Source organism: Primulina tabacum, chromosome 7, assembly GCF_025594145.1.
Source record: "Primulina tabacum isolate GXHZ01 chromosome 7, ASM2559414v2, whole genome shotgun sequence".
Classification (NCBI taxonomy): domain Eukaryota; kingdom Viridiplantae; phylum Streptophyta; class Magnoliopsida; order Lamiales; family Gesneriaceae; genus Primulina; species Primulina tabacum.
The window spans coordinates 13,565,512-13,586,674 of record NC_134556.1 but is presented as its reverse complement, the minus strand read 5'-3'; the positions used below and the strand labels follow the sequence as shown (position 1 = coordinate 13,586,674).

The following is a 21,163-nucleotide window of genomic DNA, read 5'->3' as shown; positions in this document are numbered from 1 at the left end:
TCGTGAATTACTTGTGAGGGAGGCACATGGTGGTGGTTTGATGGGGCACTTTGGTGTGGCTAAAACTTTGAGTTGTTTGCATGAGCATTTTTATTGGCCACATATGAAACATGATGTTGAACGTGTTTATGAAAAATGCATTACTTGTAGACAAGCTAAGTCTATAACACAACCACATGGATTGTATACACCACTTCCTGTTCCTAGTGAACCTTGGATTGATATTTCTATGGATTTTGTTTTAGGTTTGCCAAGGACTAAGAAGGGGAGAGATTCAATATTTGTTGTTGTTGATAGATTCTCTAAAATGGCACATTTTATTGCTTGTCATAAAACCGAAGATGAATCCAACATTGCAGATTTTTTCTTTAAGGAAATCGTTAGGTTGCATGGTATGCCTAGGACTATTGTATCTGACCGTGATGTTAAATTTTTGAGTTACTTTTGGAAAACTTTGTGGGCTAAGCTTGACACTAAACTGTTGTTTTCTACTACATGTCATCCTCAAACGGATGGACAAACTGAAGTTGTTAATAGAACTCTAGGAACACTTTTGCGTGCTATACTCAAAAAGAACTTGAAAAATTGGGAAGAATGTTTGTCATTTGTTGAGTTTTCTTATAACCGTAGCGTGCATTCTACTACGAATTATTCACCATTTGAGATTGTTTATGGTTTTAATCCTTTAACTCCTTTGGATTTGATGTCTTTGCCTGTGAGTGAAAGGTTGAACATGGGTGGCAAGAAGAAAGCTGAATTTGTTTGAAGTTTGCATGAGAAGGTCAAGAATAACATCGAGAAGAAGAATTTACAATATACGAAGCAAGCCAACAGGGGGAGGAAAAAGATGGTTTTTGAAAAGAGAGATTGGGTCTGGTTGCACTTAAGAAAGGAAAGATTTCCAGAAAAGCGACGTTCGAAACTCTTACCTAGGGGTGATGGACCATTTCAAGTGCTTGAAAAGATCAACGACAATGCCTACAAATTAGACCTACCAGGTGAGTACAATGTCAGTTCTACTTTTAATGTTAGTGATCTTTCGTTGTTTGATGTAGGAGATGATCAAGATTTGAGGACAAATCCTTTTCAAGAAGGGGAGAATGATGCAAACGTGGTTGATCAAGCACCAAAGAAAGCATAGGAGTCGTTGGTATTGCCCGAAGGACCTATAACGAAGAGACGTAGCAAGAAGTTTAAAGAAGCACTTCAAGGACTCATGATGAACTACCAAGGAGGATCTACAAATTGGATGACTAAATTAGAAGAGGTTGGGAATCATGGGAATAATATTGGAGGTCTTTAGAATGTTATTCAAGTGCAATTGCCGAAGGTCCAGTGCACCCGCGCTAAAGCAAGGACCGAACCCGCGGTCCATGATAATCAAATTTAAGAAAATTTCCCGAAGCTGCACCGCACCCGCGGTCAAATCATTAGCGCACCCGCGGTCTATTGCCGAAGCTACACCGCACCCGTGGTCAAACAAGCACCGCACCCGCAGTCTTTTGGCGCACTTCCGTGTCAAAGTTGCTAGTTATCTTATTTAAGCCTTTTCACACAACTTTTCTTATTTTTATTGTTTATATAATGTATTGTAAGGGGGATGAACGAAATCATTGCAGATTGATATCAAATTATTGGAGATTTCTCTCAATTTGCAAGGCTTGTGCTTTGTGTTTATCAAAATCAAACTTATCAAAGATTCCATCTTTATGGCGTTTGTCGATTGTTCTTCGCACGGATTTTCAAAACAAGTTCTTTGAAGGTTCGTTTCAAATTCAATTGTTTTATCGTTGATATTTGTTGATAAGTTATAATCGCTTAGAGGTGAATATCACAAAACCGTTACTTGTTTCAAAAGATCGGGACAACATAATCGTTCCTTGTTTGTTATTGAATTGAGGGTGTGATTTCTATATTCGTGCTTGCCTTTCATTCGTACGAGGATTCGTATCAGATTCATTTTCAAATAATACACATTACCAAATCAACTCAGATATTCAGGTAACATGTATTTTCCAAAACTGTAAAACATACTGCAATATTAACATATACAATGTAATTCAACATTATAATAAATTACATGCTAGCAATCACATGCAAGGAAAGAAAACACATTCTACCTCGCTCACTAGCTTCTATCTAAGTCTCAAGAACCTACAGTTCTAGAACCTATTGTTCTGGAACCTAAAGCTCTGATACCACCTGATGTGGCGACCCGGACGCTAATTAAAGTTTTTAATCGTTCTTAGAATTAATCAATCAATTATAATAAATTGGGTCTAAATTTTTTTTTAAAAAAATACAAAGCGGAAACGTTATGTAAATCAATCTGAATTACATATTAAATATAAACATACAAGTCCTGTATTGTCTACAATAATCCAACTAGGTTCAACTACATATCAGTGCTGTCTCCTAATTTATTTCTGAGCCCGGATCTCCACGCTATCTAGTCCAGCCTCGTTCTCTTCTTGACCCTGATCCTGTCCCACCTGTTGTTATGCACACATAAAAACAAGACAACAGCCGGATAACTCCGGTGAGAATTACATTCCCAGTATAAATCATGTATACATGCAATCATATAAACAATATAAAAACAGATATTCATAACATGTATACTGGTTCATGGAATACGTTGTCTTAACTGGAAGAAAATGCGCTGACTTGGTCAACCGATCAACGATAACCCAAATAGAGTTATAACCTTTCTGCGTCCTTGGAAGACCAGTCACGAAGTCCATCGTAATATGCTCCCATTTCCATTAAGGAATCGGCAATGACAACAATGTCCCAGCAGGTCTCTGGTGCTCGATCTTCACTTGCTGACAAGTTAGGCACTGAGAAATAAACATCGCAATATCTTTCTTCATATCTGGCCACCAATAGAGTCTACAAAGATCCTGATACATCTTCGTACCACCTGGATGTATCGAGTATGGCGCGGTATGTGCCTCTGTCAAGACGTCTCGCCGAATATCATCACCAACAGGAATGCAAATACGGCCTCTAAATGTCATCAAACCATCTCTATTCATCTCAAACTCTGAATTACCTCTCTCTTCTGCTCTAGCTCTCATCTCTGTCAACTGTACATCATTGGCTTGCTCTCTACGGATCCTGTCTGTCAAAGTAGCCCGAATAACCAACGCTGAAAAGCGAGCAATGGTTCCAGGTACTACTAAAGCTATCTCCTCTCGTTGCAAGTCCAACAACAATGGCTTCTGAATCATAGAACTCAAAGAAGAACTTGACTTACGGCTCAAAGCATCCGCTACAACATTCGCCTTCCCTGGGTGGTAACTAATCATCACATTATAATCTTTGACAAGCTCTAACCACCCTCTTTGCCGCATATTGAGCTCTTTCTGGGAAAACAAATACTTTAAACTTTTGTGGTCCGTGAAAATTTCACACTTTTCGCCATATAAATAGTGTCTCCAGATTTTCAGGGCGAAAACCACAGCTGCCAGTTCCAAATCATGCGTAGGATAATTCTTTTCATAATCTTTCAATTGACGAGAAGCATAAGCTATAACCTTTCCACGTTGCATCAGCACTGCACCAAGACCCTTCTTCGATGCATCAGTAAAAACAACAAAATCCTCTGAACCACTGGGCAATGTAAGAACAGGAGCTGTCGTCAACTTATCTTTTAACTCTTGAAATCCACTCTGACATTCATTAGACCACTCAAACTTCACAATCTTCCTCGTCAGAATGGTTAACGGCAGGGCAATCTTGGAAAAATCTGAAATAAAGCGACGATAATAACCCGCCAAACCAAGAAAACTGCGTACCTCTGATACAGTGGTAGGAATAGGCCACTTCTGTATCGCCTCAATCTTTACTGGATCAGCCGCTATACCATCCTTCAAAACAACATGGCCTAAGAAAGAAATCTGCTCCAACCAGAACTCACACTTCTTCAACTTAGCATACAACCTCTTCTCTCTCAACAACGGAAGAAAAACTTTGAGATGTTCTGAGTGAAGCTCTCTGGTCTTGGAATAGATCAATATGTCATCAATAAAAACAATGAAAAAACTAACCAAATACGGCTTGAACACCCGGTTCATAAGATCCATGAAGACTGAAGGAGCATTAGTCAGACAAAACGACATAACCAGAAATTCAAAATGACCATACCTGGTCCGAAATGCCGTCATAGGGATATCAGATTCCCTAACTTTCAACTGATAATAACCAGATCGTAGATCAATCTTTGAAAACACTGTAGCCCCCTGCAATTGGTCAAAAAGATCATCTATCCATGGCAACGGATACTTATTCTTAATCGTCACTTTGTTGATTTCTCCATAGTCAATGCACAACCGCAAAGACCCATCTTTCTTTTTGACAAAAAGAACTGGAGCTCCCCAAGGCGAAGAACTCGGCCGAATAAAACCTTTATCCAAAAGATCTTGCAACTGCGTCTTCAACTCTTTCATTTCTGTAGGGGCCATTCTATACGGTGTAAGGCTCGAGATTTATTAGTCTTCATTGATGTGATATTCAGAAGATATGAGTATGCATGACATGTAATGAGAGGCACTAAATGAGATTATGAAGTGTTGCTTGAAGAAAGAGACCGCACCCGCGCTACGAACAAGCCCGCACCCGCGGTTGATGGGCAGAAAGTTGGCCATTTTTACAGTAGGGTCACCGCACCCGCGGTCCAGAAGCAGCGCACCCGCGGTGCATGGACAGAAATTTGAATAGAATTACAGTAGCAACACCGCACCCGCAGTGCATGGACAGAAATTTGAATAGAATTACAGTAGCAACACCGCACCCGCGGTCCCAGAGGTAGTGCACCCGCGGTGCTGCTACAGTAGGGTGAGCGCACCCGCGGGGTAAACCAGAGCGCCCCCGCGGTCGATGTCTCTGCATTTTGGATAGGGCTGCCGAGAGCAGACCGCACCTGCGGTCAAGAAGCCATCGCACCCGCGGTGAAACGTGGTTATGGAAAAATAATGACACTTGCCCTTAGCCATGCAATATGAGGTGTTGTCTCCTTCATCCCTTTCATTCAGAAACACGAACCCAGAAGGAACTCCATGAAAGCTTCAAAGTTCTTCCTCTCGATAATTGAGGTTGTGCAACATCTAGCCATCCAAACTTAAATCCGAGCTTAGATTCGCGTTCGTCTTGACAAGAGCTTCGAAAGGGTATATACTTTATTACTTTCAGCATGTTTGATATTAAGATGTTGGAGGAATCTATATATGCTTGATATTATCTGTTGTCGAAATGAAGGAGCACATATATTTGGTATCGGATTGAAAAACGGATAGAATATGCGATTAGTGTGAAATTCCAGCATATATGTATATGAGAATATACAGATTTTCAGTCTTATGGGTGATGGTGATCAAGAATTATGACTTGTTGATATTACAGATGACATTTGAGTTGCCGGTATACCGATAAGACGCTGTTATGCTACAAAAATGTACCGAGATAGAATATTACTACGTACATGTATTGAATTGAGTTGAAGATTGATAGAATGATACTCAACATTATTATTTCAGAATGGATAGATGTTTATGATGAGGATTATGAGCTGTGTTATTATATCTGGATGTTGAGATTGACGGGGTTATTAAGACTGTTTTATTATGCCGTCGAAACATCAGTAGATTGATATTGATCCGGTTCAGTAATGATTTCGATTGTATCGTGATATTATTGATATGAGTTAGATTGTACCTTGTTCAGATATGGATAAGATTATTTACCGATTTGAGTATTGATCAGAACAGGTCTTGAATTGAGTTATATACTGATAGGGTATTTATATGATTGTCATTCTCAGATTTGGATATGGACAGATTGGAATACAAGACTTCGTCTTCATCAGACCGAGAAGAGAAAGGTATAATTCATGTGAATTCGGGAGATACGACTCGAATCAGACTTGGTTGGAGTTTCCCTAAATCACACACTAGATTTGCTATTGATATTTGATTATTATTATGTCTTGTTTATAGAGTTATATTCAAGCATTGAGATAGGAGAGTCATTAGCAGACTTGCTAAACTAGATGTTCGGTGGTATCGACGCTTCGGATCAGATTCACTCCGATTGTAGACATTCGATACAGACATGACCGAAGTCTAGGAATAAGACGTACAGTTACCCCGATTGGGAGGGTAGGTGACAGACAGTGACGTTTTATTCACACCGGGATCCCTAGAGTTAGAGTCGAGTCGAGTCAAGATATGAATTGAATTGAGTTGCATGCTTATTTTATTTTGATTCCAGAGATTATGGAATCCATTGTTACTGCATGCTTATTTTGATTTTGTTTCTTAGACTATGAAACCTATTGTTATGAGTTTTATGCATGATAATATGCTTTATGATTTATACTGTGTATATGCAAGTATACATGTTTTATACTGGGATTTATTCTCACCGGAGTATCCGGCTGTTGTCTTGTTTTGTATGTGTGCATGACAATAGATGATTAAGAAGATGATTAGCGTCCGGGACCCCACATACGGAGCCTTAGAAATAGGAACCGTACCTGGAACTGGATCAATCACAAACTCCACATCTCTGTCCGGTGGCAAACCGGGCACATCATCCTCAAATACATCAGAGAACTCTCTCACCACATCAATATCATCAATATTCAATTTCACAATTCCATCCATATCAACAATCGAAGCCAAAAACCAACCCATCACAACCTCTAAACAACAACTTCTTAGCCTCAAGGCACGAAATAAAAGGAAGAACCAGCGAAGTACCTGAACTGGCAAGCATACCTTCCTTATTACCATCATCTGCAAATTTTACCGTCTTGGCAACGCAATCAATCACTGCACGGTAAGTTGATAGCCAATCCATGCCAAGTACAATATCAAACGCAACCATCGGAATAACAATCAAATCAGCATAAACCACCCGCTCATCGATTTGAACAGAACATGAATACACAATAGACGTCGGGCACAACACATCTCCCGAAGGAAATACAACATTAAACTGAAGGGGAATAACAGAAGGAACTATACCCAAAGATCTCAAAAATAATTCAGACATAAAAGAATGAGCAGCTCCTGTATCTATCAATGTCGTAGCTACTCTGCCTGAAATTAAAATAGTACTAGAGATCACAGAAGAAACAAGATTTATACCTTCCTTCGTCATGGTGAAGATGCGACCCTGCACCTTCTCTTTACCCGATCCTCTCGGACAATCCTTGGCAATATAGCCTGCAGTAACACATCGGTAACAAGTATAAGAACCAAACCTGCACTCACCTCTATGAGGCCTATTGCACTTGGGACACAATGGCTTCTCTGGATCAAATGGAATTGTTGGTACTTTAAAACTCGGTTCCATCTTGCCTTTCCCTTTGAATCTATCTTTTCCTCTTTGGCTTGAACCTTGACTTCTCTGAGCCATAGCCTGCTGCCTCGTCTGTCTCTCTCTAGCAATGTCTTTCTCATCTTGCTCGGCCAACAAAGCCTTGGCCACAATCTCTTTGAATGTCACAGCTTTCGACATGTTGATATCCCTCCGCATCTCTACTCGAAGGCCTCTAATGAAATGAGCACCTTTATCCTTGTCGTTGGAAGCAATATACGGGGCAAACAGACAGCCCTCCTCGAACTTCAGAATGTACTCACCAACATTCAAATCTCCTTGGCGAAGCTCTAAAAATTCAGTCACCTTCCTAGCTCGAAGTGCATCTGGAAAGTACTTGTCATAGAAGAGATCAGTGAACTCTTGCCACTTCATTGCCGGAACATCAACACCTACTTTGGTAGCATTCCACCATATACGTGCAGCTTTGACTAGCATTGTGACACCTCGACCCGTTTACAATAACAGTAGCAGCGGAATTTAAAATTTTCTTTCAAATGGAAGGAAGTTTCAAAATACATTTCTATAAAAATGTTTACATCAAAATCAATACATGATCATTTAAATGGTATACAAAAATACAAACTATCATTTCTATGATCATGCTCCGAAAAGCCATCAAAAGATTTTCCTTCCAACATGGTATGCATATGACTCCGGCCTCAATCAACGTCCCGGCCCGTCGCTCTTATCTGCATCACATGAAATAACTGAAATGAGTATAAAACTCAGCAAGTGGAACTCTTACATAACAATGTACATAGTATAATCTGTAAAACATGGCTTTGAAAACATAAAATACCATCAACTCTGAAACATGTATATCGTAGCAATAGCATAACAATGAGATGGTATTTCTCTTTACTATGGTGGATTGATATCAATAGTAACTCTGTCTGTGGTGCTCTTATCCCATCGATTTAAATCGACAACTCTGAGGGATATAAGCCTATGATCGTTGATCAACTAATTGCATGCAATCTCTGACTATGTATCTATCAATCCATAAATCAATTAAAATTCTCTCTTTGGCATTTAAACAAACACTTTGTAAACTCTTTTCTCTTGTATTCCCTTTTCAATAATTGAGACATAAAATGCCTCCAATATATATAACAAGTGTATCAATACATAAACATGAATCAAATGAAGGGAATAACACATTAAAACCATTGAAATACCATACATATATTATCATGTGAGCACAAAGGATGAAATTCCACTTACAAACCACAAGAACACCTTGAATCTATAATCTTGGTAGCAATCCTACAACAATAAACCATAATTTGCACTATCAATAACCCAATAACCCAACAACAATACCATAAAAGCAAAAGAATCAACACCATCACAAACCCATAACATCTCCAACACCAAAAACTAAGAAATAACCAAACCAAAAGCTTACCTTAGCTTCCTTGATCCCAAAATAATCTTGCTCTCAACACAAATAACTAACAAGAAGCTTGGATTAAAGAAAAGAAAGGAGAGAAATTGGAACCCTAGTCTCCAAAGAGAAGAAGAAACGAAAAGTGAGAAGGAAGAATGAGAAAAATGAGACCAACTCTTGCATTTAAACACTTAAAATCCGAAAACACGTTTTTAAAAATTGCTGGCCGCTCGGGCGGACATATTTTTCCGCTCGGGCGCGGAACTCTCGGCAAGAAATCCAAAATTTTCGAAGTAGGCTCGCCCGGGCGGACATTTATTCCCGCTCGGGCGCGCACTCTGCGCACTGCCACTCCAAAGATCGCTTCTGAAACGCCTCTTCCATTCATAATTTGGAAAAGTGATAAACTACAAAGTTGTAGCACTATATCTTGTCTTAAATCCCTCAAAATTTCATATCAATTGGACGTCTGAGTAAAACGTTATGCCCATTCTCCTAACATGTGTCACTGGAGGAACGTCGAAACACACGAAACACTTCGGGGCACTTTTGGCTTACCTTCCACAATGATTTGAACAAAACTCAAAATAAGAAAGTTACACCTCTGTCTTATCTTTCTAATGGAAAAGGCCTCACCTCATTAGGATTAATATACAATTTATCATGAATTTAATCGTAACGCCGCTACAAAAGCACTACACATCATCTATAACCAACCATACTATAAATCATAAATCGAAACTCTTAACATCCAAACTATACCTAAACTTGACCAAGTAGTCAATAAACTTATGAAAACTTAAATCATACCGTACACCAGGCTTGGCTATTACAATCTCCCTCCTCAGAAGAATTTCGTCCTCGAAATTGACGTCACTGCACGAACAACTCAGGATACTTCTCTCTCATCTCATCCTCCGGTTCCCACGTAGCCTCTTCAATCATATGATTCCTCCAAAGGACTTTAACGATGCCGATATCTTTGTTCCTCAAAACTTTAACTTTGCGGTCCAGTATCTGAACCGGAATCTCTTGGTACGTCAAATTCGGCGTCAAGTCCAATGGCTCGTGGCGAAGAACATGGGAAGGATTCGCAATATACTTCCTGAGCATCGATACGTGAAAAACATTGTGAACTCTGTCAAGATCTGGCGGTAGGGCTAATCTGTAAGCTCGATCACCAATTCTATCCAAGATCTCAAATGGACCAATAAATCTCGGACTCAACTTTCCCTTCTTGCCAAACCGCATCACACCCTTAAGAGGTGCTATCTTCAAAAACACATGGTCGCCAACCTCAAACTGCAACGGCCTACGACGTACATCCGCATAGCTCTTCTGTCTCGACTGCGCTGTCTTCATCCTCTCTCTAATAACAGCAACTACATCAGCAGTCTGTTGGACCAACTCTGGACCCAACATCTTCCTCTCACCAATCTCATCCCAATACAAGGGAGATCTACACTTCCTGCCATAAAGTTCTTCGTACGGTGCCATCCCAATCGTCGCCTGGTAACTGTTATTGTACGTGAACTCCACAAGAGGCAATTTAGAATCCCAGCTACCAGAATAATCAATAGTGCAAGCTCTGAGCATATCCTCTAGAATCTGAATAACTCTCTCTGATTGACCGTCGCTCTGAGGGTGATATGCTGTACTGAAAGCTAACCGTGAACCCATAGCTTTGTGCAAACTCTTCCAAAACTCTGAGGTAAATCTAGGGTCACGATCAGACACAATCGACACAGGGACACCGTGAAGTCTAACAATCTCTGCTATATAATCCTCGGCATACTGGTTCATGGAATACGTCGTCTTGACTGGGAGAAAATGCGCTGACTTGGTCAATCGATCTACAATAACCCAAATAGAAATAAAACCCTTCTGCGTCCTTGGAAGACCAGTCACGAAATCCATCGTAATATGCTCTCATTTCCACTGAGGAATCGGCAATGATAGCAATGTCCCAGCAGGTCTCTGGTGCTCAATCTTCACCTGCTGACAAGTTAGGCACTGAGAAATAAACATGGCAATATCTTTCTTCATACCTGGCCACCAGTAGAGTCTACGAAGATCCTGATACATCTTGGTGCTGCCTAGATTTATCGAATATGGTGCGGTATGTGCCTCTGTCAAGACGTCTCGTCGAATATCATCGCCAATAGGAACACAAATACGGCCTCTGAAAGTCACCAAACCATCTCCATTCACCCCAAACTCTGAGTTACCTTTCTCCTCTGCTCTAGCTCTCATCTCTGTCAACTGAACATCAACAGTCTGCTCTCTACGGATCCTGTCCGTCAATGTAGCCCGAATCACCAACGCTGAAAAGCGAGCAATGGTTCCAGGGACTACCAAAGAAATCTCCTCTCGTTGCAAGTCCAACAACAACGGCTTCTGAATCATCGAACTCAAGGAAGAACTCGATTTACGGCTCAAAGCATCAGCGACTACATTCGCCTTCCCCGGGTGATAACTGATCGTCACATCATAGTCTTTGACAAGCTCTAACCACCTCCTCTGTCGCATGTTGAGCTCTTTCTGGGAAAACAGATACTTCAAGCTCTTGTGGTCCGTGAAAATTTCACACTTTTTGCCATATAAGTAATGTCTCCAAATCTTCATGGCGAGAACCACAGCTGCTAGCTCCAAATCATGCGTCGGATAATTCTTCTCATAGTCTTTCAACTGGCGAGAAGCATAGGCAATGACCTTACCACGCTGCATCAACACTGCACCAAGACCCTTCTTCGATGCATCGGTGTACACAACAAAATCCTCTGAACCACTGGGCAATGAAAGAACAGGAGCTGTCGTCAACTTGTCCTTCAACTCTTGGAATGCACTCTGGCAATCATTGGACCACTCGAACTTCACAGTCTTCCTCGTCAGATTGGTTAACGGCAGGGCAATCTTAGAAAAATCTGAGATGAAACGACGATAATAACCTGCCAACCCAAGAAAACTGCGTACCTCAGAGACAGTGATAGGAATAGGCCACTTCTGAATCACCTCAACCTTTGCTGGATCAACAGCTATACCATCCTTCGAGACAACATGGCCTAAGAAAGAAATCTGCTACAACCAGAACTCACATTTCTTCAACTTAGCAAACAACCTCTTTTCTCTCAACAACTGAAGAACAACTCTGAGATGCTCTGCATGAAGCTCTCTGGTTTTGGAATAGATCAAGATATCGTCAATGAAGACAATGACGAAGCTATCCAAATACGGCTTGAACACACGGTTCATCAGATCCATGAAAACTGAAGGAGCATTGGTCAGACCAAAAGACATCACAAGAAACTCATAGTGACCATACCTGGTCCGGAACGCTGTCTTAGGGATATCAGGTTCCCTAACCTTCAACTGATAGTAGCCAGACCGAAGATCAATCTTCGAAAATACTGTAGCACCCTGAAGTTGGTCAAACAAATCATCTATCTGTGGCAACGGATACTTATTCTTGATAGTCACTTTGTTGAGCTCCCTATAGTCGATACACAGCCGCAACGACCCATCTTTCTTCTTGACAAACAGAACCGGAGCTCCCCAAGGCAAAGAACTCGGTCGAATAAAACCCTTGTCTAAAAGATCCTGCAACTGCGTTTTCAACTCCTTCATCTCGGTAGGAGCCATCCTATACGAGCCTTAGAAATAGGAACCGTACCTGGAGCTAGATCAATCACAAACTCAACATCCCTGTCCGGCGGCAAAGCCGGCACATCATCCTCAAACACATCAGCAAACTCCCTCACCACATCGATATCATCTATATTCAACTTAATCATTCTATCCACATCCACAATCGAAGCCAGAAACACATCACAACCTCTACACAACAACTTCTCAGCCTCAAGACAAGAAATAAAAGGAAGGACCAGCGAAGTACCTGCACTGGCGAGCATACCTTCCCTATTGCCATCATCTGCAAAAGTCACCGTCTTAGCAACGCAATCAATCACTGCACGATAGGTTGATAGCCAATCCATGCCAAGTATAACATCAAATGCAACCATCGGGATGACAATCAAATCAGCAAAAACCAAACGCCCATCAATTTGAACAGAGCACGCATACACAATCGATGTCGGGCACAACACATCTCCCGAAGGCAAAACAACATTGAACTGGAGGGAAAGAACAGAAGGAACTATACCCAAAGATCTCAAAAACAATTCAGACATAAAAGAATGAGTAGCACCTGTATCAATCAAAGTCGTAGCTACTCTGCCTGAAATTAAAATAGTACTAGAGATCACAGAAGAATCATGGTTTATACCTTCCTTGGTCATCGTAAAGATACGACCCTGCACCTTCTCTTGGCTAGCACCTCTTGGACAGTCTTTGGCAATGTGGCCTGCCGTGCCACAACGATAACAAGAATGAGTGCCAAATCTGCACTCTCCCCGATGATGTCTACCGCATTTGGGACACAATGGCTTCTCAGGATTAGATAGGACTGTCGGTGGTCTAGGACTCGGCTCCATTTTGCCTTTCCCCTTGAATCGATCCTTGCCTCGCTGACTCGAACTCTGACCCCTCTGAGCAATGGCCTGGTGCCTCGCTTGCCTCTCCCTGGCAATGTCTTTCTCGTCCTGCTCGGCCAACAAAGACTTAGACACAATCTCTTTGAAAGTCACAGCCTTGGACATGTTGATATCTCTCCTGATCTCAGCTCTAAGGCCTCGAATGAAATGAGCACCTTTATCTTTGTCATTTGAAGCAATATACGGAGCAAATAAAGAACCCTCCTCGAACTTGAGAATGTACTCATCAACGTTCATGCCTCCCTGTCGAAGCTCCAGAAACTCAGTCACCTTCCTAGCTCGAAGTGCGTCGGGAAAGTACTTGTCATAGAACAGGTCTGTGAACTCTTGCCACTTCAAAGTTGAAACATCGACACCAACCTTAGTGGCATTCCACCAGATACGTGCAGCCTTTATCAACATGAATACTGCACAGCTGATCCTGTCTTTATCCTCATACTGCAGATGGTCGAAGATTGCTTCAAGCGCCTTGACCCACTCGACAGCCACTAACGGATCAGTGCTACCTGCGAATTCTGGTGGATCCATTCTCTTGAAAGCAGAAAAGACGGCATCAGTGCCAACTGCCCGAGCTACTTGGCCTCTCACTTGATCTCTACCCTGCCCTGTTCCTTGCAATCGAAGCAGGTGCCGAATCTGCTCGCTATGGACTTTGGCCTGCTCTTTAAGCAACTTGCCGAACTCGTCGACAACTCTCGAGGAAGAACTATCCTCACCCTCTGACGCCTTACACTTAGGAGGCATACTCTACAATGTGCTCGCAAAAGACATATCAATAAATAACAATGAATAGATGCAAAAGAAAACATACCCGGACAGTTGAAAGTAGACGAAGTCATATGCATTGGTCCGAAGAACGGTGCTCTGATACCACTAACTGTGACACCTCGACCCGTTTACAATAACAGTAGCAGCGGAATTTAAAATTTTCTTTCAAATGGAAGGAAGTTTCAAAATACATTTCTATAAAAATGTTTACATCAAAATCAATACATGATCATTTAAATGGTATACAAAAATACAAACTATCATTCCTATGATCATGCTCCGAAAAGCCATCAAAAGATTTTCCTTCCAACATGGTATGCATATGACTCCGGCCTCAATCAACGTCCCGGCCCGTCGCTCTTATCTGCATCACATGAAATAACTGAAATGAGTATAAAACTCAGCAAGTGGAACTCTTACATAACAATGTACATAGTATAATCTGTAAAACATGGCTTTGAAAACATAAAATACCATCAACTCTGAAACATGTATATCGTAGGAATAGCATAACAATGAGATGGTATTTCTCTTTACTATGGTGGATTGATATCAATAGTAACTCTGTCTGTGGTGCTCTTATCCCATCGATATAAATCGACAACTCTGAGGGATATAAGCCTATGGTCGTTGATCAACTAATTGCATGCAATCTCTGACTATGTATCTATCAATCCATAAATCAATTTAAATTCTCTCTTTGGCATTTAAACAAACACTTTGTAAACTCTTTTCTCTTGTATTCCCTTTTCAATAATTGAGACATAAAATGCCTCCAATATATATAACAAGTGTATCAATACATAAACATGAATCAAATGAAGGAAATAACACATTAAAACCATTGAAATACCATACATATATTATCATGTGAGCACAAAGGATGAAATTCCACTTACAAACCACAAGAACACCTTGAATCTATAATCTTGGTAGCAATCCTACAACAATAAACCATAATTTGCACCATCAATAACCCAATAACACAACAACAATACCATAAAAGCCAAAGAATCAACACCATCACAAACCCATAACATCTCCAACACCAAAAACTAAGAAATAACCAAACCAAAAGCTTACCTTAGCTTCCTTGATCCCAAAATAATCTTGCTCTCAACACAAATAACTAACAAGAAGCTTGGATTAAAGAAAAGAAAGGAGAGAAATTGGAACCCTAGTCTCCCAAGAGAAGAAGAAACGAAAAGTGAGAAGGAAGAATGAGAAAAATGAGACCAACTCTTGCATTTAAACACTTAAAATCCGACAACACGTTTTTAAAAATCGCTGGCCGCTCGGGCGGACATATTTTTCCTGCTCGGGCGCGGAACTCTCGGCCAGAAATCCAAAATTTTCGAAGTAGGCTCGCCCGGGAGGACATTTATTCCCGCTCGGGCGCGCACTCTGCGCAGTGCCACTCCAAAGATTGCTTCTGAAACGCCTCTTCCATTCATAATTTGGAAAAGTGATAAACTACAAAGTTGTATCTCTATGTCTTGTCTTAAATCCCTCAAAATTTCAGATCAATTGGACGTCTGAGTAAAACGTTATGCCCATTCTCCTAACATGTGTCACTGGAGGAACGTCGAAACACACGAAACACTTCGGGGCACTTTTGGCTTACCTTCCACAATGATTTGAACAAAACTCAAAATAAGAAAGTTACACCTCTATGTCTTATCTTTCTAATGGAAAAGGCCTCACCTCATTAGGATCAATATACAATTTATCATGAATTTAATCGTAACGCCGCTACAAAAGCACTACACATCATCTATAACCAACCATACTATAAATCATAAATCAAAACTCTTAACATCCAAACTATACCTAAACTTGACCAAGTAGTCAATAAACTTATGAAAACTTAAATCGTACCGTACACCAGGCTTGGCTATTACAAGCATAAACACTGCACAACCAACTCTGTCCTTGTCTTCATAGTTGAGATGATCAAAGATCGCCTCAAGTGCTTTGATCCACTCTACAGCCACCAATGGATCAGTGCCTCCTGCAAACTCATGCGGATCCATTCTCTTGAAAGCAGTAAATACCCCATCGGTTCCAACTGTTTGAACCACTTGGTCTCTTCCTTGGCCTCTACCTTGACCTGTACCTTGCATACGGAGTAACTGTTGGATCTGCTCACTATGGACCTTGGCTTGCTCTTTCAATAACTTGCCGAACTCGTCGACAACTCTAGATGAAGAACTATCCTCACCCTCTGAAGCCTTTCTCTTAAGAGGCATAACTCCTACAATGTGCTCACATAATACATATCAACCAATAACAATGAATAGATGAACAAGAAGACATACCCGGACCGTTGAAAGTAGACGAAGTCATATGCATTGGTCCGAAGAACGGTGCTCTGATACAACTAAATGTGACACCTCTGACCGGTTTTAATAAAATAACAGCGGAATTTAAAATTTTCTTGAAGAAAGAAGGGTAAAAGTTCTTGACATAAAAATCTTTACAAACAAAGTAAATACATGATCAATGGAATGATAAAACCAAAATCCAAAATATCATTTTTATGATCATGTCCAAAATGCCATCAAAATATCTTCTTCCTTCCCTCTTTGGTATGCATATGACTCCAGCCCAAAATCAACGTCCCGGCCCGTCGCTCTTATCTGCATCACATGAAAGAACTGAAATGAATATAAAACTCAGCAAGTGGAACTCTTACATAACAATGGATACATAGCATACTCTGTAAAGCATGGCTTTGAAAACATTAAATACCATCAACTCTGAAACATGAATATTCTGAAACATGAATATCATAGCAATAATAACAATAACGATGGTATTTCTCTTTACTCTGGTTGGATTGATATCTAAATAGTATCTCTATCTCTGTACCTATATCCCATCGATATAAATCGATAACTTTGAGGGATATAAGCCTATGGTCGTTGATCAACTAATTGCATGCAATATCTGACTATGTATCTATCAATCCAATAAATCATTTAAACTCTCTCTTTGCATTAAATCAAACAATTGAAAACTCTTTTCTCTTGTATTCCCCTTTTAACATAGTCGAGACACCAAATGTCTCTAATATACAACAAGTGTATTAATACATAGCATGAACAAATGGTAGGGAATAACACATTAAAACCATTGAAACACCATACATATATTATCATGTGAGCACAAGAATGAAATTCCACTTACTACCAACAAGAACACCTTCAATCTAAACCCTTGGTTGAATTCCTACAACAATAAACCATATATAATACCATCAATATCTCAATAATCAAAAACCCATATCAATTAATCCATAAACCAACACCATCAACAAACCCATATCATCTCCAACACCAAAAACTAAGAATAAACTAGACCAAAAGCTTACCTTAGCTTCCTTGAACCCAAAACTATCTTGATCTCACTTCAATAATCCAACAAAATGCTTGAATCAAAGGAAAGAAATGAAAGGAAAAGGAACCCTAGCTTCCTTGCTCTGAAGAAACCGAGAGAATGGGAAAGAAACGAGAGAAAAGTGAAGTCTCCACCTATTTTATACCTTAAAACACCAAAAACACGACTTTACTGTTCACAGACCGCGGGTGCGCTAGCCCATGGACCGCGGGTGCGCTAGCCCATGGACCGCGGGTGCGCTATGCCTTCGGCAACTCATCCAAAAATTTGAAACAGTAGGCCGCGGGTGCGGTCATCTTTTAGAGTTGTCGACGAGTTCGGCAAGTTACAGTAGGCCGCGGGTGCGATCATCTTTTAGGCCGCGGGTGCGCTCTCCACTCTGCGCACAGCTTCTCCAAAGATCGCCTCCGAAACGCCTCTTCCCGTCATAATTTGGAAAAATGGTAAACTACAAAGTTGTAGCTCTATGTCTTTTCTTGAACCTCTCAAAATTTCAGATCATTTGGAGGTCTGAGAAAAAGTTATGCTAAATCTCCCAACATGTGTCACTGGAGGAACGTCGAAACACACGACACACTTCGGGCACTTTTGGCTTACCTTCCACAATGATTTGAACAAAACTCAAAATAAGAAAGTTACACCTCTATGTCTTATCTAACCACTCCAATTGCCCTCATACCAATTGGCTCAACATACGAATTATCATGAATTTAATCGTAATGACGCTACAATCAAGCTACAAAACTTCTATCATCAACAATACTATAAATCATAAATCGCCATCCGTAACATCAAAACTATACTTAAACTTACCCAAATAGCCAATAATCATACGAAATCTTAAACCATACCGTTCACCAGGCTTGGCTATTACATAATCGCTTAGAGGTGAATATCACAAAACCGTTACTTGTTTCAAAAGATCGGGACAACATAATCGTTTCTTGTTTGTTATTGAACTGAGGGTGCGATTTTCGATATTCGTGCTTGCTTTTCATTCGTACGAGGTTTCGTATCATTTGGTATCAGAGCTTCTGGTTCTGTTTGATTCAAGTAAGTTATCATTTTCAGATCTGTTTAAAAATTCGTCAGATCTGTATTATACTTTTGTTTCTATTGTCATATCTATCAAAAACAAAAACAAAAATTCGTTCTATTTCAGTTTTGTGTTATCCTTTGTTCTATTTTAAGATCGCGTTATTTCTATCATCCTTTGTTATTTGATATTCCAGAATTTTCGAAAAAAAAAAAAAATTTGTTCTGTGTTATTCTATCGTTCTTGTTTTTTGTGCAATCCAAGTGAGACAGTTGCAAGTGTTCACAAGTTGAATCTTGTTAGTTTGATAAAAAGAAAATATAAAGATTGAGCACACCTTTGAGAAAACTATCAAATTCGAGTGAAAAACATTTGAGTGCGAGTGTTATTTCTTTGGAATGATCGTGAGAATTTGGGTGAGGAAAATCTTTTATTTCTACTAACATTTTATTGCAGGTATAAAATCTGAAATTAAAATGGAGAGGGAAGTAGGAGAGAGTTCGAACCAGGGGTTGTCTAAGGTTCAAATGGAGGCGTTATTTGGGCATTTTAGTAGAATGATGAGGGCCGAGTTGGATCCTTTTTATGAGAGGTTGGATAGGCTTGAAGTTAGCACTAGTGAAAATAAATCTAAACCTAAAGGTTTGGGTACAGTCGAAGAAGAAGAGGATGATTATGAATTAGGAGTAGAAGAGGAGAGTTAAAACGAGAACTGGGGTAGGAGCGGAAGAGGTAGAGGATTTGGTAGGGGAAGAAGAGAAGCCTTACGGGGTAGGTACGATGATGTGAATAAGGAAGATAATAACATAGGTAGCATTAAGATGAAAATTCTGTCGTTCCATGGTAAGTCGGATCCAGAGGCTTATTTAGAATGGGAAAAGGGAGTTGAATTCGTGTTTGATTGTCACCAATATTCCGAACAAAAGAATGTTAGGTTGGTCGTGGTTGAATTTGTTGATTATGCACTTATTTGGTGGGATCAATTACTGACCACTAAGAGAAGATGCAATGAGAGGTGTATAGAAACTTGGGCTGAGATGAAGAGCGTAATGAGGAAGAGGTTTGTACCAAATCACTACTATAGAGAAATGTTTAAAAAGTTACAAACTTTGAGACATAGTGTGAAGAGTGTTGAGGACTACTATAAAGAGTTGGAAGTAGTCATGATTAGAGCAAACATAGATGAGGATAGTGAGGCTACTATGGCTCGTTTTTTGTGCGGTTTGAACAGGGAAATTCAAGACCAAGTGGAGCTTAGACATTACTTGGATCTAGATGAAATGGTGCAGATGGCGATAAAAGTGGAGCAACAACTCAAGAGGAGAGGAGTTGGCCGTACCACACAATATGGGAATACATCAACACCTTGGCGTTCAAACGTTGTTAAACGTGAAGAAAGCAAGGTAGTGGTCAAACCCAAAGTTAACATTAAACAGGAGGCGCCTAAGCAAGGAGTGCAAGGTAAACCTGAAACTACTATTAATCGTTCTAGAGATATTAAATGTTTTAGGTGTCAAGGAGTTGGCCATATTGCTAGCCAATGTCCCAATAAAAGAGTGATGGTGTTGAATAATTATGGGGAGTATGAATCTTATAGTGAGGGAGATGATGGAGAGGATGAAGATGAGATGCCTGCATTAGAGGATCCTGATGAGGGATATGAGGCAGTTGTGGGCGAAGCATTAGTGACTAGGCGTATAATGAGTACCCAAGTCAAGGAGAAAGAAACTAACCAAAGGGAAAACTTATTCCATACTAGGTGTTTTGTCAATGGCAAGGTTTGCAATCTTATTATAGATGGAGGAAGTTGTACCAATGTTTCTAGTTTTGAGATGGTTGAAAAATTGAGCTTGCCTACTTTCAAACATCCTCAACCATATCGGCTACAGTGGTTGAATGACTGTGCTGAAGTGAAAGTGAATAAACAAGTCTTGGTTGCGTTTTCGATTGGGAAGTATATTGATGAGGTGTTATGTGATGTGGTGCCAATGCATGCTTGTCATATTTTGTTAGGGAGACCATGGCAATATGATAGGCAAGTGACACATGATGGGTTTAAAAATAGATATTCTTTTGTACTCAAGAAAGAACCCATTGTTTTACTTCCTTTGTCCCCAATACAAATCATGGAAGACCAACGACAAAAGAAAAAAGAGATGAGGCCGAAAGAAAGAGTGATATGAAATAATTGTTGCACACACATGATACACTTGTGTTGATTCTTTACAAAGAGATTCTCTTTAACACAAGTGATATAGCCGGAAATCTTCCGAGCATTGTTGTTTCCCTTTTGCAGGAGTTTGATGATATATTTCCGGAGGAGCTACCTCAAGGAATACCACCATTGAGGGGAATTGAGCACCAAATTGATTTTGTGCCCGGAAGTGCATTGCCAAATCGTCCAGCTTATAGAAGCAATCCGGATGAGACTAAGGAGCTTCAGCGACAGGGGATACAAGTGGATGAGGACAAGGTAAGTGCTATTCGAGATTGGCCAATGCCTGCTAATGATAGTCAAGTTCGAAGTTTTATGGTCTTGCAAGCTTTTATAGGAGGTTTGTAAAAGATTTTAGCACACTGGCGGCACCGATGACGGCGGTGATTAAGGAGAACGTTTCATTCCATTGGGGCGAG

General features: G+C 40.3%; 1 protein-coding gene across 1 annotated transcript; it reads right to left on the bottom strand.

The window, feature by feature from the left end:
• Positions 1 to 1,119: 1,119 nt before the first annotated feature.
• On the bottom strand, positions 1,120 to 13,728 carry LOC142550580 (uncharacterized). The gene is made up of 3 exons (XM_075659655.1): positions 13,059 to 13,728; positions 12,447 to 12,704; positions 1,120 to 1,166 (listed from the first exon to the last, which is right to left on the bottom strand). Exons 1-3 carry the CDS (start codon positions 13,726 to 13,728, stop codon positions 1,120 to 1,122), a joined length of 975 nt encoding a protein of 324 aa, XP_075515770.1.
• Between the last annotated feature and the right edge of the window lie 7,435 nt (positions 13,729 to 21,163).